The sequence below is a fragment of the Loxodonta africana genome, chromosome 1, assembly GCF_030014295.1.
Source record: "Loxodonta africana isolate mLoxAfr1 chromosome 1, mLoxAfr1.hap2, whole genome shotgun sequence".
Classification (NCBI taxonomy): Eukaryota; Metazoa; Chordata; class Mammalia; order Proboscidea; family Elephantidae; genus Loxodonta; species Loxodonta africana.
Window position 1 is genome coordinate 88,673,834 of NC_087342.1, and position 22,042 is coordinate 88,695,875.

Genomic DNA, 22,042 nt, shown 5'->3' on the forward strand with positions numbered 1-22,042 from the left:
AAGGACAGTGAAGAAAACCAAAGACTCAAGGAAGCAATTAATCCAAAGGACTAGGGGCCCACATGAACCAGAGCCTCCACCAGCCTGAGACCAGAAGAATTAGATGGTGCCTGGCTACCACTACCCACCACTCTGACCAGGAACATAATAGAAGTTCCCGGTTAGAGTGAGAGAAAAATGTAGAACAAAATTCAAATATATCAAAAAGACCAGACTTAATGGTCTGATGGAGACCAGAGGAATCATGGAAGCTAAGAACCTTAGACACCCTTCTAATGTGCAGCTGAAGCCACTCCCAGAGATCACCTTTCAGCCAAATGATAGACAGGCTTATAAAATAAACAGTAATACCCGTGAGGAATTTGCTTCTTAGAACAATCAACTATATGAGACTAAGGGGCCAATGTTTGCACAAAAGCAAAGATGAAAAGGCAGGAAGGAAAGGGAAACCAGAGGAATGGAAGCAGGAAACCCAGGGTGGAAATGGGGAGAGCGCAGACACGTGGGGATTGCAACCAATGTCACAGAACAATCTGTGTGTGAATCATTGAATGGGAATCTAATTTGCTGTGTAAACTCTGACGTAAAGCACAGTAAAATGTTCAAAAAATATTGGACTGTCAAGGAATTCCAACATTATAATATACTTTTCAACAGGAATGTAGATGGAAAATAATTAAAAATAATTCTAGAAAATACCTTAGAGTTTACAAACAGACATGTACAAATTCTTATGATAGTTAACCCACACTGAGAATACATCACAATGAAATTTTAGGAAAAGGGTAGGAAATAAAAGACCCTGGAAACATCCAGACACAACAAAAAAGAGCATCTCTTAAAGCCAAAAGGCATGTAAACAATGGCTTCCAAATTTCAAGGAAAAAGATGTTTAATACAGTATTCTATACCAAGCCAGAATGTGAATAAGAGCTAGGGTAGTCTAAAGACATTTTCAGATGGTTAGGATTTTAACATTTTACTTTTCATGTTCCCTTCTTCATGATAATACTAGAGGAAATGGGAGCCAAAATGATATACAAAACCAAAAAAGGCGGGGACACGTAGAATCCAGGGAACAGGTGAGCTGGCACAACACAGACAAAGGATGCTCAAGATGAGGCGAAGGTGATCCAGGGTGTCAGCCTGATGCTGGTGACAGCAGCCAGTCCACATGTGGCAGGACTAAAGGCTGTGAGACAGGTAGGTGTCTTAAAAAAGATGAAGTTGGAAGAAAACTTATGTGCTGGAATATATTCACAGGAGATTCAGAAGGGGGGTGGGGATGGAGGGTGGGAATGATTTAATGAAGTTATAAAAGAAACTAAGCAAATAAAGGAACCAAGATGTTTAATTCCAAGGAAAATTAAAATTGGCTCAAGAAAGGAAAATTAATCATAGTCTACTAAGTGCTCAGTTGTGAATAGTATTTACATGGTCATAATAATGTCAACAGGAGTCCTGGTGGCAGAGTGGTTAAGTACTGGGCTGCTAACCAAAAGGTTGGTCGTTCAAACCCATCAGCAGCTCCATAGCGGAAAGTTGGGGTAATCTGTTTCTGTAATGATTACAGCCTTGGAAACCCTATGGAGCATGTCTATGCTGTCCTATAGGGTCACTATTAGAATCAGCTCAATGGCACCCAACAACAGTGTAAACAGTGAACACTCAGCTAACCAAAAGCATAACATAATCATGTAGGGAGAATAGGGGTGTGTGAAGAAGAGATAATGCAAAATAGATACATAAAACTGAAAAACAAAGAATGAGCAGTATAAGTATGTTATTAAAAAAAATGTTATTTAGAGTCATGGAAATAACACAGAGAGAACCAACTAAAAGAATTGAAAGTGGTTCCCTCTGGAGTGCAGGAAATGGACTGCATGGAAGATTGAGGGTGGCTGTCTTAGTCACCTAGTGCTGCTGTAACAGAAGTACCACAAGTGGATGGCTTTAAAAAAGAGAAATTTATTTTCTCAGTCTACTAGGTTGGAAGTCCAAATTCAGGGCATCAGCTCCAGAGGAAGACTTTCTCTCTCTGTTGGCTCTGAAGGAAGGTTCTTGTCATAAATCTTCCCCTGGACTAGGAGCTTCTCCCTACAGGAACCCCAGGTCCAGAGGACACACTCTGCTCCCGGCACTGCTTTCTTGGTGGTATGAGATCCCCCACTCTCTGCTTGCTTCCCTTTCATCTCGTGTAAGATAAAAGGTGATGCAGGCGACACCCTATGGAAACTCCCTCTGCATTGGATCAGGGATGTGACCTTAATTAGGGTGTTACAATCCCACCCTAATGCTCTTTAACATAAAATTACACTCACAAAATGAAGGACAACCACACAATACTAAGAATCACGGCCTAACAAGTTGACACGTTTTGGGGGAACACGATTCAATCCGTGACAGTGGCTGTCTTCAAAACAAGCCTTGTAAGAAGAATCTGACTTTTTAACCTATGTGCCTACATTCGATACAAATAAAAATTCAACATTTTTAGAAGACAATATGGTGAAAGAATAGACTCATGATTGCTCTATAGGGAGTGTCACAGAAACAGCACGGTAACTGGGGGGAGACATGGGATCAGGTAATCAATTTTTATAGGATTTTGCTTTTATTTATTTATTTTAGATTTGTTTAATGGGAGATTTTACAGCATGTGTGTATGCGGGAATGAATGAGCCACTAGAGTGGGAAACTGATGATGCAGGGGAGGAATGTGAGCCCAGGGCATAAGCCTAGGTCTGTGTGATTTCAAGGCTCAGAACATTTAATGCCAGAGTATTTTGTCTTCAGACTGATAGGGAACAGTCATTGTACGTCTGCCATATTACAAACTCTGTGCTTCACACTCATGATCTCTATCACCATTATACAGTTCAGCCCACACCCACAGTGGATGGATGGGCTTACAGCATCAATGCCTTCCCATTTTGGACTACCCAGTTTTAGGTGACATGAATGCAGGTTGCAGATCCTTGTGAGAGCCACTTTTCTTCAGGTTCATCCATACCCAGTGAGTTTGTGTTGGGGGAGAAATAGCTTAATGTAGAGAATACCTCCAATTAGATTCCCCATTCAGAGCTGGGGACTCCTGGCTGGTCAGGAATGCACTCACAGTCAAGGGGGTGGTTTAGACATCCCTGTGCTGTTTTCCTGCCTTTATCTGTCAGAAGGGCACCCAGGGGTCCCCTCTCCCTTAGCCTCCATCTCTTTTCCTCATCTATCCCTAACCCCAAATTTTCAGCTTTATTCTGCTGCTTCACCTAGTGCTTGCACAAGGGATGGCAAATCCCATCTGCCTGGATCTTCACCTTCCTCAGAGCCATTCCCTTCAGAACAAAGTACCTCTCAGGGGCTGCTATGGGTCGTCACTCACAGCACAACACTAATTGATTTTGTACAGGAAGCCCCATCCCTACTGAGTGATGGAAGGTATGGAAGGGGTTAAAGGGGTAACCAACACCATTCTGCCACAACATAACAACCTCCTAAATTGGGGGATCATTACTCTCAGTTTATAGATCAAAAGACCAAGGTTTATTGTTAGATGCCCTTGAGTTGACTCTAACTCACAGCGACCTTATGTACAACAGAAGGAAATGTGAAATATTGGCCATTCCTGCACCATTCTCACACTTGTTGCTGTCTTCGAGCCCATTGTTGCCATCACCTTGTCAATCCATCTCACTAAGAGTCTCTTTCTTCACTGACCCTTCATAAAGCATTTACCGGGTCTTTCTCCACTGATTGGTCCCTCCAGATGACAGGTCCAAACTGAGCAAGAAGTCAGAAGTGCAGCCAGAGTTCTCCTTAGAAGTGAGAATGGTGAGACTTCTCACGTATTTTGGACATGTTATCAAGAGGGACCAGTCCCTGGAGGAAAATATCATGCTTGGTAGAGGGTCAACAAAAAAGAGGAAGACTCTCAATGAGATGGACTGACACAGTGGCTGCAATGATGGGCTCAAACATGGCAATGGTTGTGAGGATGGCACAAGACCAGGCAGTGTTTCGTTCTGCAGTACATAGGGTCACTGTGAGTCAGAAAAGACTCGACAGCACCTAACAACACACACACACACACACACACACACTATTGGTTCTATTTTTGGAGAACCCTGACTAGCAGAAACCCGTGATTATATGTATATACACATATAGATGTATATATGTATATATACACAGTTGATTCTGTTTCTTTGGAGAACCCTGATGAATAGATATACACAGTTGATTTTGTTTCTTTGGAGAACCCTGATGAATAGATATACACAGTTGATTCTGTTTCTTTGGAGAACCCTGATGAATAGATACACAACACTCCTGATTCCTCTCTTAAGCTACCTTATTTGTTTCTCTCCTAATGGTCATCTTCCCACCTTGAGAACATACATCTTATGAAAGACTGTCTTGCTCACTGCTCTGGCCTCAGCGTCGAAGAGCACCTGCCAGGTAGCAGGTTTTAATCAATGCTTGTGGATTGATTGAGAAAATAACAAAAATGACATGGTGGCCAAGTACTCACTAAATGCTCTCTATCAGTAAGTAGGACTAGGACAGGGAGGCAAGAGGCCAACAGGGGAGAATAAGGGGCACCCGGGCCCAGCGGGCAGTCTGGTGTCCAGGATATAAGGAAGGTCAGCCCTTTTCAGCAGGATGGATCACCTCTGATGCTCCCTGTTTTAAGGTGCCTGCTGGATATAGGCAGCCTTGGGGCAGTAAGTTGTCAAAGTCTGAAAGAGATCTGAAGCCTGAGGATGAACCATTGGCAGGGCTGGAGAAGGGAAGACAGCCTCACAGGTGCCAAAGGAAGCGACTCCTCCCAGCATGCTGAGGGGTGGTCTCCCACCTGGCAACACATCCTCAAGTCACCAGGGGTCTCACCATCCCTACCATTTGACTTGGTTTCTGCACTCCCTGACCACAAAGGGTGTCTGGCTCATCCTGGGTCACAGAAGAACTTCTGACCCTCTGCTTATAATTTACACCCCTCCTGGTGGCAAAGAAAGTTTGAGGTGGTAATTTTGGTCTTTTAGTTTCCACCTAGAGTGGTTGTGTAGCTCCTGCTGCTACTTTTGAAGCCAACTGTTCATTTTCCACATTTTGGGCTTGTCTACTGCACAGGCCTCTTGCCCCTTCCTTGAGGACATTCCACTGTTGGAGACAAACTCAAATTAAATCCATTGGTCTAAGATAGATAATCATATTGGAATGGTTTTTAAGTACTGGTCTAAGCTTACAACCTACCAATGGTCTAAAAGAACTTGAGAAATTGGCTCTTAAACAAGATGATGAAATAATAGGGCACATTCAACCCTTACAACTCTCTTTCAAAAAATGTGAGAATCACTTAAAAAGCAGTGCCAAAGGGAGAAAGAAGAGTTGGGCTTCAAAAACAAAAGTGCTTGTGAACAATAACATGTGAGGAACAAGCTTCGTAGCTCAATCACGTATAGGAGACTAAATGGGCACACTAGCCCAAAAGGAAACACGAGAAGGCAGGAAGGGACAGGAAAACTAGACGGATGGAAACAGGGAGCCCAGGATGGAGAAGGGGAGAATGCTGACACATCACAGGGTTGGCAACGAAGGTCACGAAACAATTTGTGTATTAATTCTTTAATGAGAAATTAATTTGCTCTGTAAACTTTCACCTAAAGCACAATTTAAAAAAAAAGAAAAGAAATTAAAAAAAAAAAGCACTTCTCCAAGAGGATACAAAGACATATAAAAAGCCCCAGGCGGGTTTGGGGACTATGGCTTAAGGGGACTTCTAAGTCAATTGGCAAAATAAATTCTATTAAGAAAACATTCTGCATCTCACTTTGAAATGTGGCGTCTGGGGTCTTAAATGCTAACAAGCGGCCATCTAAGATGTATCAATTGGTCTCAATCCACCTGGATTGAAGGAGAATGAAGAACATCAAGGTCACACGATAACTATGAGCTCAAGAGACAGAAAGGGCCACATGAACCAGAGACTTACATCATCCTGAGACAAGAAGAACTAGATGTTGCCTGGCCACAACCGATGACTGCCCTGACAGGGAGCACAACAGAGAACCCCTGAGGGAGCAGGAGATCAGTGGAATGCAGACCCCAAATTGTCATAAAAAGACCAGACTTAATGGTCTGACTGAGACTAGAGGAATCCCAGCGGTCATGGTCCCCAAACCTTCTGTTGGCCCAGGACAGAAACCATTTCCGAAGACAATTCATCAGACATGGAAGGGACTGGACAATGGGTTGGAGAGAGATGCTGATGAAGAGTGAGCTACTTGTATCAGGTGGACACTTGAGACTGTATTGGCATCTCCTGTCTGGAGGGGAGATGGGACGGTACAAAGAGTTAGAAACTGCCAAAATGGTCACGAAAGGAGAGATTGGAAGGAGGGAGCAGGTTGACTCATTAGGGGGAGAGTAAATGGGAGTATGTAGTAAGGTGTATATAAGTTTATATGTGACAGACTGACTTGATTTGTAAACTTTCACTTAAAGCACAATAAAAATTATTTTTAAAAAAGCCCCAGGCAAGTTTTTTCTCCATTGGCCATTCAGTACTTTCTTTTACTTTGATAGTCAATTCCTTTCAGGTTGCCCAAATCCAGTAGACAAAGACTTTAAAGGTTGGAAGGACTCTTATCGATCTCCTAGTTGTTATCTTCTTTTTTTTCCCTTTGTTCCTGGAAAGGAGAATCCTCACATCTGTTCAGCTCCATGTTCTAGGCTCTCAATATGTGCCCATCACTATCAAAAAACAAACAAACAAACCCACTGCCATCGAGTCACTTCTGACTCCTAGCTACCCTATAGGACAGAATAGAACTGCTCTATAGGGTTTCCAAAGAGCACCTGGTAGATTTGAACTGCTGACCTTTTGGTTAGCAGCCATAGCACTTAACCACTATGCCACCAGGGTTTCCCCATCACTATCAGGGAACTCAATAACAATAGTGACAGCAGACAATATTCATACAACATAAACCACAGGCCAGGCACCATTCTAAGCACCTGAATGCATAACTAATCTAGTCTGTACATCCACTTTATGGAAGAAGATGCTGCTGCTGCTGTTATTATTGTTAACATTATTACACCCATCGTCAGAGATGTTGTTAGTTGCCATCAATTCTGACTCATGGAGACCCCATGTGTGTAGAGCAGAACTGCTCCACTGGGTTTTCAAGGCTGTGACCCTTGTGAAGGAGATGGCCGGACCTGTCTTCCAAGGCACCCCTGGGTGGGTTTGAACCACCAACCTTTCAGCTAGTAGTCAAATGTTTGACTGTGTCACCCAGGGATCATTTCACAGATGAGGACAAGGAAAACAGAGATTTTGGGAGCTTTTGCATATGGTGGAGTCTGATGCCCTGGCAGTCTGACTCCAGAGCCCACACTTTTAACCATTAATGTCCTCACTGCCTACTCTCAGCCCCAATCCTGTCATACTTTGCCCTGCTATGCCCTCAGTGGATAAATAAAACACTTCCTTCTATACGTCCGCTTCAATGCCTTTTCATTAACTTGGAGCCCTCCATCCCTCCCTCCTTGGATTGAAGCCCCACTCTGCTCACAGTGAGGTGGGACAACGTGCTGAGTCACACTGTTCACTGGTTTATTGAGGATGCAGGGAGATCCTTCCGCAAGAGACTACACAGTGTGAAAGACATACCACCCCCTGCCCCACAGGTCAATCTGTCCATCGCAGCAGTCAGGGGTGCCTTCCTTTGGTCAGAATTCTCACCAACTATCCACTGGCAGCAGCTCTCCAAAACTGCCCCATGACTCCCTCAGACCCCTCTCTGCTCCCCAAAAGAAACACACAACCAAAGGGAGTGATCTTGGGAGAGGGTGACTATGTGTGTGGACTGAGAGTGGTATATGACTACAAAGAAGCAAGGGGAAAAGTTTTGAGTGAAAACAGAGCGTGTGGACAGCCCCAGCAATCAAGAACTGGGGAAAAGTGCATAACAAGGTGCAGGGCTGGTACACATGGTTCTGTTGGAAAAAATACAATGATTTTAAGGTGCAAAGGGAAGACGGTACACAAGGTACCATGAGGGTACATACGGTACATGCATACACATGGATGTGTGCAGGCAGTGAAGTCAGGACTGAGCATGCTAGAGAAACTGCACACGCCTACCCAAACACATACGAGGGTACACCTGTGACTACATGAGGGGACACCCATGACCACAGGAGGACACACCCATGACCACACGAGGCACACAAGTAGCTATGTGTGGAGGATATACAGCACATGTGACTGTGGGGAGCACACATGAACAACCCGTGTGCACATGAGTTTGTGGGAAAAAGAGGGAGAGACTGCACGTGTTGGAAGTGTGATCATGCACAGAGCAGAGGCAAGGAGCACGTGAGCCTTGGTGCAAAGAATGAGTCCCCAAAAGAAGCAAAAGTCAAGGCGAGAAAACTAGGGGATGTGCAGAGGGGCGAGTAGGATAGAAGGCAATGATGGTGGTGAGAGGAATGAGAGGCCCTTGCTGGCTGGGAGCAGAGCCCAAAGCCAAGGGAGCTTTGGGAGTTGCCCTCGTAAGCAGACAGGAGTGCTGTATGAGAAGAGAAGGATGTAGTGAGGTTGCTGAGGAGTCCGAGAATAAGTAGCTTCAAGCAAGGTACAAAGTAAATTATGAAGCAGTGACAGAAAATTATGTGAGTGACTAAGAGAGAAAAGATCTGTTTCCCAGAGTATTGGAGATATAGGTAACCCCAGGGCTCACTGAGGGACACATATTCACCAGTGATGGGATTGGATACCACGGCCTTCCCCACTGGGGATAAGGATCCCCTGCTCCTCCTGAGTCCCCACCCCTGCCCTCCTCCCTTGCCCTCCCCCAGTGGACTGTTCCCCCTTTCACCTCCCTCATTTATACAGCAAATGAACCCGACTCCCATCACAGCTAAGCCGATCAGGGGGCTCAGAGGGGCCCCTGGGAAGGCCCCCAGAGGGGTCTGGGGGTGTCGGGGGGTGGCGCCTGGAGCGGAGCTGCTGCCGAGACTGGAGCTGATGGCGCAGTTCAGAGACTCGCTCCTCTTTCTGGAGGAAGAAAAACAATTGAGAGAGTGGGAGGACAGGAATTTTGAAGAGGTGGGAGGAAGGAGAGGGAGGAGTGGGCGAGAAGCAGGGTAGATGGACAGCAGAAATTAAAAGGGGAATTAGGAAAAGATGAAGGAAAGCCAAAAGCACAGAATGGGGGAATCAGTAGAAGGAATGTGAATGGGAAAATGAAAGGAAAGGAAAAAAAAAAAAAAAGAGAGAGAGAGAAAATGGGGCAAAGGAAGAAAGGTAGGTGCACAAAGCTTCCAATAAATCATGCACGTCTTTGCAAAGCCAACTGACCCTTAACTAGAGTCTGGGTGCATTGGACATGTGGGCGTCCACCCAGATTCACTTGCCAGGGTGGTGTACTCCCCATCCATCTGCTCTGAGTGTTGACTGCTATGCTAAAGACTCACAACCCTGCTTGAAGCCCACCTCCTTCCTCAAGGGGTTGAGTCAGCACCACAGTCATGCTCCAGGGCCCCCACCCCAGCACCAGATCAGCCAAACACTAGATTTCACCTGAGACCCAATCTTCACTGGACACTTCCCCTTCCCTATCCTGTTCTACTCACCTACTTACATGTTTGTTTCAGAGACACTGAACTGTCCCCACCCCCACCCAATAAATCATGCCTCAGGCTCTGCTTCAGAAAACGAGGCCCACGACTTTGGGCCTCCTGGGCCCTCCATCACCTCACTCTACTGGCAGCCACATACTTCAGCAATGATCTTTTCCAGTTCGCGGTTTTCCTTCTCCAAGAGCCGGGACTTCTCCTCCTCATTGTTGTTGGTCGATGACCCTGTCTTCATGGTGTCCTGCGCCTCTGATTGCCATTCCCCTCGGGTGATCAACCTGCGCATCTGAGTCAATTGTTTGGGGCATGAGGTGGCCGAACAGTGATGGTGTCAGCAATCAGCAGGCAGTGGGTTGGAGTTAGAGGGAATGGAGTTGGAGGGAAGTAGAGGAAATATGGGCTCAAAAAAAGGGAAGATGTGGGAAGAGAAGGCAGGGAAGGGCAGAGGAGCAGAGTCTTGGGAAGAAGGGACAGAGCAGATATGGGACTGGACAAGGTGGGAGCTAACCAGAGCCTCACCTTGGGCACAAAGAGCACAACCAGAGTAATATAGGAGGAGAAAACAATGGCAAGAGAGGCGAAGGCAAACGCTGCATCCTGCTGACTGGAGAGAATCATGGTGACAGGGGCAGTGATGAGGCACAGGACCTAGAGGGACATAGTGTTTGTGGACTTTTAGGTCTGCAAGTTCAGAAAAGATTCAGGGATTTCTTCCCCCAGTAGAGGGTCTCTGAGGACAGTTGCCTGGTGGTCATTTCATTTGAAAATGATCTATGTTCAAGATCATCCTCAACTCCAGATTGAGAAGAATCCCATTTAAATTCTCCTGAACCAGTTCCCAGCTCTAGGGCAACCCCTCCCTAAAGGCAACAACTCCAAGGATCTCTATACACACATTCAGGGTTCTCCAGTCACTGGGGATAACCTGAGCAGAATGGAAACACAGGCAGGAAACCTCCATTCAGATTCTAGATTTCAGCCTGTGGACCACGGACAAGCAATCTAACCTCAGTGTTTCAGTTTCCTTATTTACAAAGTGCAGATACTAACATCTGTGTCATTGGGTGTCTCCATGAAGATTAATGGAATATTGCCTATAATGGGCTTTGTGAACTATAAAGTGCTTTACAAATCTGACGCATAAAGAACTTTTTAAGGATTCTAGGCACCTGATCCCACATCTCCTGATTCTCCCCAACCCAGCACATGTGCTTGCTATAGTAGGCCCACGGGGTCAAAGGCCAGGTGTTCAGGCAGCTCACCGCCACATTGTAGATGGCCATGCCCACCGCCCGGTGGTCATTGATCTTCTCAGTGGACACACTCTTGGTCTCATAAGCAAGAAAGATTCCCAGTAGCAGCAGTAGCCCCTTGTAACCATAGAAAATGCCTAGGAAGGCAGGAAAGGGTCACTTGGGCAACAGGATCTCCCCTGCTCCTCCATTCCATCCTCATGTTCTGTCTTTGCCCTTCACCTACTGCTGCTCCTTATTCTAGCTCCACCATGGAAAGGCGGACCTCCTCTCCAATCCAGCCCTTCTGACCTAGCACACCCCTCCCTGTCTGTGTTCCTTAGGCCCCACTCCCACCCCAGCATCCACTCAACTAGCCCAGGCCTCACATCTTCCTCCTCAGATTAGAAGTCAATTCGCACACAGGAAGATGATGGTCATGAGAAGCTGTCAGTCAGGCAAGAGTCGTTGAACAGCTGTAAATGGGTGACCTTGGGCCACACACAATGTCTCACCCACTTACCCTCCAGGTAGGAAGATGACTTTCCACGCTGAGGATAGGATTGCCATTCATGGCCACAAATCAAAACAAAGGGGCCCAAATCTGTGACCCCACAACCCCAGTCTTACTCTAGGGAGCTGACTAGACAGAGATGTTCTCAGGTCAGAGAATAGGGATGAGGTCATTCTTTCACTCCCTAGGTTGAATTCAAGTTCTGCTTCATCTCTGCTTTGGCCCCCAAACTCTTCGCAGCAAACAGCCAACTCGCCCCTATTCTCAGAAAAGATTCATGTGATGCCAAAGAGGAGGACTTCAAAGTGTGCTGACATAAAGTCTCTGCTTCCTTTCCCAAAGACCTTTCTCCTCCCAAACCTACTGTTTTTTTCCACCCCTCCTGCCCTTGCTGCATCATTCTCTTCCACCACCCACATCACACACACCAAGCCAAGTGTTCATCTTCTTGGAACTGCAGTGCTCCAGTTGGGGCAGAATGGAAACGTCAATGTCTTCCTTCGGCTCCTCCTTGGCAAAAGTCTAAGGGAGAAAGAGGGCCATGGGAAAGATGGTTCTCATCCTCCTCCAAGCTCCCCAACTCTGCTCAGTGCCTGACTCCCAGCTCTGCCCCCTCCTTCCTATGAGACCCTCAATACTAATGCCAAATCTCACCCTAGGCCTAGAGCATTTGACTGAACACACTGCAAGTGCTTTTTCCCCACTTCCCAGGATGCTTGGAAATTCTACACATCTTTCCCAGATGCCCACCATATCCTGCCTTTCTTCAGAGTAATTCAGAGGCCTCTAGGACCCTCCTAGAGGAAAGGAGGGGAAGAGCTGCTGAGGTACAGAAGCCTAGGAAGCACTCTTTCATGGTGTAGCTTTATTCCTCAAGACCACACGCAGCTCCTGGACCCTGACCACCAGGGAGCTCTGCTCAGCCTCCTGACCCCAGCATCTCCGCTCAAGCAGTACCTCGATGGTTCGGTGTAACGGATCCACAATCTGCCAGATGGCAAGAGTGAGGACGTCCATGCCCACCAGCAGGCCCACCGTGGAGTACAGCTTCCAGGGTTCTAGGGTCTTGGTGAACACATGGAGCACAGGCATGTCAGGGGAAAACCCCCTAAGCAGAGGAGTCTATGTTATCCCCCGGGAGCTGAGGGGTGAGAACAGGAAGAAGCTCACCTTCCTCCACTCCTTCTTTTCCTCCTTCTTTGTGAAGACCGTGTGGACCCACCAGATCTTGGTGAACATGGAGCCATAGCCCAGACTGAAGCCAAGGCCCAGGAGCCAGAGCCGGGCCTAGGAAAGGAGAGAGTGCACAGGTAGACAAGGGCAGGGTCACAGTGGGAAGTATGGGCAGGGAAGAGATGACAAAACAGGAAGGACACAACCAGGATGGTACAGGGGCTGAGGAGGTCCATAGGGAATGGTCTCCCTACCTTCAACAATTCCTCCCACCCATCTTCTACCAGGTGTTCTTCTTAAAAGCTCCTGGTTTTAATGGCCAAACACATCTGATTGCTCCTCAATGCCTACAGGTCATGGCCTGAACACTTCATGATGTGACACAGGCCCTTCACAACATGGTCCCAACCAGCTATCCAGGCTCCTCTTTCAGCCCCCACCTGCCCCTTGCTCCAGCCATGCTCAACTGCTCACACTTCCTTGATCCACACTCTCCTGTCTTTGTTTCTTCAGCTGACAAATTCACATGCACCCTTCAAGACTCAAATGCCACCTCCTTTGTAGGGGCCACTCGACCACAGACTGTGAGCTGCTTTCTCGTCTTTGCTCCCCCAGCACTTTGTGCAGATCCTACGCTAGCACCTTTCAAACTGCACTCCAGATAGTTGTCTGCCTCTCCCACTACACTCGGGTCTCCTTGGGGACAGATAACTCTGCTGAGCTATAGTTTGTGGATGTGTGTTCAAATGTCGTGTGCACAGAGGCACGATGAGGACAAGCATGGGGCAGAAGAAAAAGGGGGAGTAAGGTCAGGCAAAAGTAGAGGAAATGGTGTGTTTTTCCCACAAGCATTACAGAGAACCACACAGATACCACTGCTGATCACAGAAGCCAGGCTTTCCCCAAACCCCAGAGCCTTCCACCTCCCAAGCATCCCAGAAGCCCTCCTCCCTGTCTGCCAGTGGCCCCTTCCCTCCAACTCCCATGGCTATCGTTTTAGCTCTCTGTCTCTGTCCTTCCAAACCCCAGCTCCCACAGGAAGTCTGCAGTTCTGGTTCTGTGCCCCCACGCTGCTGACAGGCCACCATTGTTCAGGGATTCTTTGAGCACACTCCTTCCTTCGTCTTCAATACCGCTCTCCTCTTCTCTGGAAGGCATGCCATGGCAACTGACACACGAACTACAGAATGAACAAGGTTTGGAGGCACAGAAAGAAGGGGCAAAGCCAGACAGAGACCAGAGGGGTGATGCCAGAATGAAGGAATGGCAATAACAGTCTGGAAAAATGCAGAAGGAAGGCCAGGGAACCATAAATCATGGAAGGTGTCCCTGAGGGTGACTGAAGAGCCATATTTTGCAAGGTATTTGCCACCTCCTCCTTCTCACCTGGCAGACAAAGGGGAAACGGTTTCTCCCAATGTGATAACCGTCCAGTCCAAGAGGGAAGACAGCAGCTAATGCCAGCGAGCAGCCCACAGCAGTCAGATTGTTCAGGTTGGGCTGTGAGTTCTGGATATAACTAGGGCAGAGGTGGGAGGGTAGGAAAGGGAGAAAGAGCAGAGTTAACCCCTTCCTCAGGGAGGCTCAGCTCTCCAAATGCCACACAATGGCTGACCCTAAACTCAGTGTCACAGGACTAAAGGAAGACAGGCATGGAGCAGGAGCAGAGCCTTGAGAGCCAGCTGTAGCAGGGAGCTGGAAGTGCAGCTGTAAGAGGGTTTCCCAACAGCACAGGACCCCTGCTGGCATGTACTCTACTCAAGACCCATGCCTCTCTCATTGTTGTTCATTGCCATTGTGGTGATTCTAACTCATGATGATGCCACGTGTGCAGAATAGAACTCACTCCATAGGGTTTTCCAGGCTGAAACAGATCACCAGGCCTTACACCTGAGGTGCCTCTGGGTGGATATGAAGCACCAACCTTTCAGTTAGTAGTCCAGTGCTTAGCCATTTGCACCACCCAGGAACTCCTTTTACCTAGCCCCAAAGGAATTTTTTTTCTAGCTAGTTGTTTGGGGGCAGGGATGGGGTAATATCTACTTCCCCCCGAACCTCCATCCCCAGTGGTTACAGGAAAAAGACTAAGTCAGAATGAAGACAGAAGAGAAACTTACCGGACATGGGAGTTGTAGATGTTAAAGGAGAGACAGACAACAGCTAGGACAATGCCCAGGCTGGAGAGAACCGAGACAGAGATAAAGAGTTTCTGTGACAGGAAGCGGAATGTCTTGATGACCAGGGTCTGGTCTGCTGGGGGGGAACCGCCTGCATGACAAGGGGGAGAGTAAGAGTGGAGGAGAAGGAGGCAGGAAAAAGGAATGAAGACGAGGTAGGAGAAAGGAGCAGAGGACAAAGGAGCTAGTGGACATTCTCGTCCTTGACTCTGAGGACTTGAGCCCTCGCTCCACTGAGTAGGGGCTGTTGTGGATGGAACGCTCAGTGACTTGGAGGCTCTTATGAAGCAATCAGAAATGAGATGGTGAAAAGAGCGAATGTTCTGTCCAGAGGTTGGGAAGTGCTAAGGCATATCACCAAAGTTGTAGAGATGTTTTTTTTATTGTGTGTCTGTTCTGTTCTTCTTTCTTTTACCGAAGTGGGATGGGAGGGAGAAGGGGGTAGCTGAGAATTCATTTTATGAAGTCTTCTACAACCCAAATCCAAAGCTGCTGAAGACAACTACAGAATCATAAAGCTAAATGGTCTTCAAGTATCTAGTCTGGCCTCCTAACACTGAGCCAAAAAAAAAAAAAAACAAAACAAATCTGTGACTTTAACCCTGGTAGGGTGATATTCCCAAAGGTGTTTTCAGTTGTTATTAAGAGAAAGTACAAATTTGTTGAAGAGTTCACAAAAAAAAACCTAATTAATTTCAATTTGCTTCACTAAAAAAAAAAAAGTGTAATTTAGGCCATGCAGCATTTATAGCAATGCAGAACACTGTCCTAAATTCAAGTCATTAAAAAGAAAAAAAAATAATAATTGCACTTCAGCAGTGCTGGGAAGATCGTAGCTGTATTCAAGGGCTGAGCCTCCCATCCAAACCCAGTTGCCATGGAGTCAACTGAGACTCACAGCAACCCCATGTGTGTCAGAGTAGAGCTATGCCATGTAGGGTTTTCAGTGGCTGATTTTTCGCAAGTAGCTTGCCAGGCCTTTCTATCCAGGTGCCTTTGAGTGAACTTGACTGCCAGACTTTCAGTTAGCAGCCCTGTGCTTAACCATTTGCTCCATCCAGGGATTACAATTTATCTCTAGGTCCTTCCTTTCATCTACCTTCGGTATCTTTCCTATTTCCTATAATTTAATCCACCAGGTACACATGGAACAGTTGTTCACTTTCTCTCATTAAAAAGCACATTTTAGCGGAAGATAATGATATGACACCTTGCAGGCCCTCCTACAGCTTAAGTAACTCTTTTCCTGACAAAGACAACAAGGCAGCTCTAGGCTTGAAGTAGCTGGTTCAGATATATCAAGGCACCAGGACCTCTCGGGAACCCAAATGGAGTTTTCATTTCCCACCCTCATCCACCCCCTGCCCCTAATCCCCAGTTACCCCAGCAATGCTCTATGTTTAAAAGCACATTGCTACCAACCGCCTATTCCCTCTCTGAATACACCAGCCTCCCCTACTCATGTCTTGGAGGTTGTATTCACTTTCTTTTAACTCAGCCCAAGCCCCATCTCCCTGCCATATTCCACCCTCATTCAAATGGATGGCCCTTCTTCTAAGCTATTCACAGGAGTTGAAAGAAAATATGAACAGAAGCCACTTACCAATCCACTTATCTGTTTTGGACCATGAAAGATCATCCTTGGTGCTGTCATAGTAGCCAATCTTCTTGTAGCTGCCACCTGGGTAGACGACAACAGAAAGAGTGACCACGGGTGGGTGCAGACTGGCTCCTAGGCATTCTCCACTTCCTATTTTCCTAACGCCATTTCTACTGTTGTGTCTGATTTTACCTTCACCTGACCCCCTGAAGGATGCTTGGCAGGACCTCAGAGGGGCTGCATGAATCAGCAACTTGCCTTAAAAGCAATGCAGTTTCCAAGGCAACACAAATACAAAAGAATATCTTACGTATTTAAAATCCTTCAGTGAGGAAGGCTCCACAGTATCTGCCACCCATTCCCCTGCTCACACCTCTCCCTGCAAGATGTCTCTCACATTGAGTCTTGTTGCTAAAGCTTTAAACAGATTTCTGCTTTTTCACCCTCTCATGACAGAAACAATCACAGGATCTATTTTCCCATTGGCTTTCACCTTAATTTTAGAAATCTCTCTGCCGTTGGCTTGTGTTCTAATTCTTTAGATAACTTACATCTGCCTCGTAAAGAACCACTAAGTACAATTCAGTCACTCCTAAGATTTCTGTTCCAGATCTGAGCTATCCTAGTTCCCATAACTCTTCTTTAAAGAGCCAACTCACACCCCTTCCACTATGGCTGAAATCCATTTCCTCTCATTCTGGATACAAAGAAGATCTGAGAGGATGTGGGAGGTGTGGAGAAGGGGAGAAAGATGCTTTTCATGGGAGGCCAAGAACTGGCTCTCTTGGCCATGCTGTACGAGGCCGCAAGTGGGGGTGGAGTTGAAAGTTAACTCAGAAGTTTCTCAAATACCTAAGTGTGCTAACATTCAAGAAAATACACTAAAGAAAAGCCAAACTATACACACTATACATTAGGAGTAGTTGTTTATATAAAAAGGAAATTCAATGGATTCTGTTAAAAAAAAAATAGCAAGTTTCCTAGATTCAACTTCCCTTGAGTCTATGCGTACACACTGACAGGTCAATAACTTTTCCACCCAACCCAGCCAAGGGGAAATTTCTACAATTAAAATGGAAGCTGTTATGGGTTGAAGTGTGTCCCTCAAAATATGTATCAGAAATCTAACCCCTATAACTCTGGATAGAAAATTCCATTTGAGAATAGGGTTTTCTTTGCTATGTTAATGAGGTCAAATCACTTCTGAGTTATAAAAAGAGGAGATTAATACAGAAGCAAGTATGTACTGGGGAAGACAGATGCCATGGGAGAATCACCAAGAATCAAGGAATGCCCTGGGCTACCAACAAGGAAGGAATCGACATGACTGAGACCCTGATTTGGTCTTTTAGACTCCAGGACTGTGAGAAAATGAATTCCCACTCTTTAAAGCCACCCACTTGTGACATTTCTGTTATAGCAGCACTAGGAAACTAAGACAGAATTTACTGGGAAAAAGCGAATGGCTGTTTTCGGTTTGCATGCTCCTTTCCAGGAACATAACCACTGAACTCAAGGAGACATCCTTACCAGAGTTTTTTACTATTATTATTTAAAAGCTTGATGAACACAGTTGCAAGAGAAGGGGAGAGGCACCCAGGCAACCCTGTGATGTCTCTGGGTGTTCTCCTGCCAGAGGGGAGTCTTATCCCAGTTCTAGCCTGGCCCCCCGCCCTCCCCACCCCTCCTGCCCCAGCACTCACCCTGTAGCTGTTCAATAAGTGTCCATGCCATCCGAGAGCCACTGGCATCAAACACCACATGGCCCTGAGGGAGGCAAACATGTGTCAGAAGGCAAAGGGGATAAAAGCAGAAGAGAAAAGGGGACATCAAGGGCTCTTTCAATCCTTATGTTTTTGATGTAACTGAGCTTCTGAATGAATGCTATTTATGGCATTTGCCTGCATATAGGACATACCCCAGATGCCCATACCCTAGATTTCAGAAACATTATTCTTTTGAGAAGAAGCCTAGTCAGTGAGATTTGAATAGGAAAAATCCCCAGGCCGAGTGCCAGGAGACATGGCTTCTGACTATGTAACCTAAGCAAGTCACTAAATCCCGCAGGGCACTAATTTTCCCACTTTAAAAGGAATAAGATGATCTTTTAGACTTTTTCTTCTTTTAAAATTCCATGATTCTCATCTGACTCATGAATATCCAGTCTAGTTTGAAAAGAAATGAGGGAAGAGTTGAAAGAAACTGAATATGCTGTTTTTTTTTTCCCTCTAGTCTTTCATGGGTTTTCCTGGATAGGGGTCCCTACTCCCCTGGCACTAGACTGATAATTGCAGAAGGGGAGCTGAGAGAAAAACAGAATGCATGTCTCTAGGAGAAGGAGCCTCTGAGGGAGTCTCTCTCTCCCTACTGGAGGGCTAAACCCATTGCCATCAAGTAGAGTTCAACTCATTGCAGCCCTATAGGACAGAGTAGAATCACCCCATAGGATTTCCAAAGCTGTAATCTTTATGGAAGCAGACAGCCACATCTCTTTCCCATGGAGGACTGTGGGTTCAAACCACCAACATTTTGGTTACCAGCTGAGTGCTTTAACCACTGTGCCACCAGGGCCCCTCTAAGGGAGGACCAAGCCAACCAAACCCACTGCTGTCAAGTCGATTCCAATTCATAGTGACCCTATAGGACAAAGTAGAACTGCCCCATAGAGTTTCCAGGGAGCACCTGGTGGATTTGAACTGCCAACCTTTTGGTTAGCTGCCATAGCTCTTAACCACTGTGCCACCAGGATTTCCCTAAAGGAGAACAGGGGAGTGTAAATGAAGTTGCCGTAACTCACAGAGACACCCTCAAAGGATGAGGAGTTCATTGCCCGATAGATTTGGTCGGTAATGGTCTGGTTGTTGTAGTTGAAGTCCTCCAAGCGTACGCCTGAGCGGCCGCCACCTCCAGATGTCTTATTCAGGGCCAACGCCAAGGCCCAGATGGCATCGTAAGCCAGTGGTGCCTCCTGGAAGCCTCCTGTCTCCTCTGGGTGTCTTTTTAGTCGTTTAGTCAGTTTCTCCACAAACTCCTGGGATGTCTGTGGAGGGACGATGGGAAGAAAGGGTTGGAATGTGTACGTGTGAGTAAGGAGGGGGATCTCAATCTGATTCTGGCTCCCTCTCCACCCAGCTCCAACATTTTGACTCGAATGGATAGTTTGTGTTCATGTTGTCAGGTTAAGCATACGTACATTCAAAATCTTGACTGTACTCATGTATCTGTCTTAGGTTGGAGGCTACTAAACTACAGCAGGAATTAGCTGGATACAATAGTCTTAGTTTACACAGCTGCTTTTTTTTTTTTTTCTTAGCTCAGAAGTACTAACAGAGAGAGGCTTAATAAATACTTTGGATAGAGAATAGCAAAGGACAGAAGGTAGAGATAGAGCAAAAAAAAAAAAAAAGACGTGGACATTTTCATGAAGAGTTGATGTTCTACGCTGATGTTCTCTCATCCTTCAGATTTTCTCAAGGGAGTTAACTCAGGACCTAACAGTTCTAATTCTGAAAGATCCCAGAAAAAATAAAGCCACAGCCTTCTCACGCTCTCCCCCTAGTCTCACACCTTCCTGTCAACAAAGAAGTTTTTTCTTTAGTGTGTCATCCTGGTGTGCTTTCAGTCCACTGCATCTTAGAATATTTTCAGTGGAAACTGTAGAAATACCCTTCACATATTGAAAGTCCTTCATTCAATCCCTACACCCATACCCCCTGACCTCTACCTTCTTTTCCCCAGAAAGCTAAAAAGAATGGTAGCTCTTTTTGTCATGAAATAGGCCAAGAGACCTGAATTTCTACACTTGGCAAAATAAATTGCCATTTGGCCAAATAGCCATTGGTATATTACCTATCCTTTTAAAAATATCATCTGTGTAATGGGGAAAATCACATCTTCCCCTTCTAACCTCCTAGAACACAACAAGAAAAGGCTCAGTGGCCATCTCTTGGCAAAGTACAAGTAATACACAGGGGCATTACACAAATAACACTATTTGGATTTGGAATGTTTTACACATACATTGTAATGAAGGAATGAATACATGAATGAAGATTAAATAAAAATCTTTGTTCTCCATGTCCTGTCCACTTTTCCTTCCATTCAACTTTCTGGAGACATGGGGGAGTAAGATATGCAAATAGGCAGCGTTGGGTATCGGATCAGCCTGGGTTTTGAAGACAGACAAACCTGGGCTCTACTACCCTTAAGGATGGGACCAGGTTTCATTCTTCCCTTAATCCTTAGCATCTAGCACTGTGCCCAGTCTATATGGACAAACGATAAATGTCCATTGGATAGACAAATGAATGTTGTTGTTGTTAGGTGCCATCAAGTAGTTCTGACTCATAGCGACCTTATGTTCTACAGAAGGAAACATTGCCTAGCCCTGCGCCATCCTCACAATCGTTGCTATGCTTGAGCCCACTCTTGTAACCACTGTGTCAATCCACCTCCATGAGGGTCTTCCTCTTTTCCACTGGCCCTCTACTTTACCAAGCATGATGTCCTTCTCCAGGGACAGATCCCTCCTGATAATATGTCCAAGGTATGTGAGATGTAGTCTCTCCATTCTTGCTTCTAAGGAGCACTCTGGTTGTACTCCTTCCAAGTCAGATTTGTTCGTTCTTTTGGCAGTCCATGGTATATTCAATATTCTTTGCCAACACCACAGTTCGAAGGCATCAGTTCTTCTTGGGACTTCCTTATTCATCATCCAGCTTTTACATGCATATGAGGCAATCCAAAACACAATGGCTTGGGTCAGGTGCACCTTGGTCTTCAGGGTGAGATCTCTGCTTTTCAACACTTCAAAGGGGGCTTTAGCAGCAGATTTTCCCAATGTGATGCGTCTTTTGATTTCCTGACTGCTGCTTCCACAGGTGTTGACTGTGGATCCAAGTAAAATGAAGTCCTTGACAACTTCAATCTTTTTTCCATTTATCATGATGTTGCTCATTGGTCCAGTTGTGATGATTTTTATTGCCTTTATGTTGAGGTGTAATCCATCCTGAAGGCTGTAGTCTTTGACCTTCATCAGTAAGTGCTTCAGGCCCTCCTCACTTTCAGCAAGCAAGGTTCTGTCATCTGCATATCTTAGGTTGTTAATGGTCTTTCCTCTCATCCTGATGCCCCATTCTTCTTCATATAGTTCAGCTTCTCAGATTATTTGTTCAGCATACAAATTGAATAAGTATGGTGAAAGGATACAACCCTGATGCACACCTTTCCTGACTTTAAACCAAGCAGTATACCCTTGTCCTATTTGAACAACTGTCTCTTGATCTGTGTATAGGTTCCTCATGAGCACAATTAAGTGTCCTGGAATTCCCATTCTTCTCAGTGTTATCCATAATTTGTTATGATCCACACAGTCGAATGCCTTTGCATAGTCAATAAAACACAGGTAAACATCTTTCTGGTATTCTCTGCTTTCAGCCAGGATGCATCTGACATCAGCTACGATATCCCTCATTCCACTTTCTCTTCTGAATCTGGCTTGAATTTCTGGCAATTCCCTGTTGATATACTGCGGCAGCTGCTTTTGAATGATCTTCAGCAAAATTTTACTTGCTTGTGATATTAATGATATTGTTCAATAATTTCCATATTCCTTTGGATTGTCTTTCTTGGGAATAGGCATAAATATGGATCTCTTCCAGTCTGTTGGCCAGGTAGCTGTCTTCCAAATTTCTTGGCATAG

The 22,042-nt window shown here is 45.8% G+C and overlaps 1 protein-coding gene across 1 annotated transcript in view; it reads right to left on the reverse strand.

The window, feature by feature from the left end:
- Nucleotides 1-7,597: 7,597 nt before the first annotated feature.
- The window catches only part of GABBR1 (gamma-aminobutyric acid type B receptor subunit 1), a 31,423-nt gene continuing 16,978 nt past the window's right edge, over nt 7,598-22,042 (reverse strand). Inside the window, exons 11-22 of the mRNA XM_064282671.1 lie at nt 19,139-19,381; nt 18,045-18,108; nt 16,345-16,422; nt 14,682-14,832; nt 13,951-14,083; nt 12,562-12,678; nt 12,349-12,456; nt 11,820-11,913; nt 10,908-11,035; nt 10,165-10,293; nt 9,788-9,931; nt 7,598-9,064 (exon numbers count right to left, since the gene is read on the reverse strand). Coding sequence (XP_064138741.1) covers nt 8,891-9,064; nt 9,788-9,931; nt 10,165-10,293; nt 10,908-11,035; nt 11,820-11,913; nt 12,349-12,456; nt 12,562-12,678; nt 13,951-14,083; nt 14,682-14,832; nt 16,345-16,422; nt 18,045-18,108; nt 19,139-19,381 — 1,563 coding nt within the window. The 3' untranslated portion in view covers nt 7,598-8,890. The remainder of the gene's footprint in view (nt 9,065-9,787; nt 9,932-10,164; nt 10,294-10,907; nt 11,036-11,819; nt 11,914-12,348; nt 12,457-12,561; nt 12,679-13,950; nt 14,084-14,681; nt 14,833-16,344; nt 16,423-18,044; nt 18,109-19,138; nt 19,382-22,042) is intronic.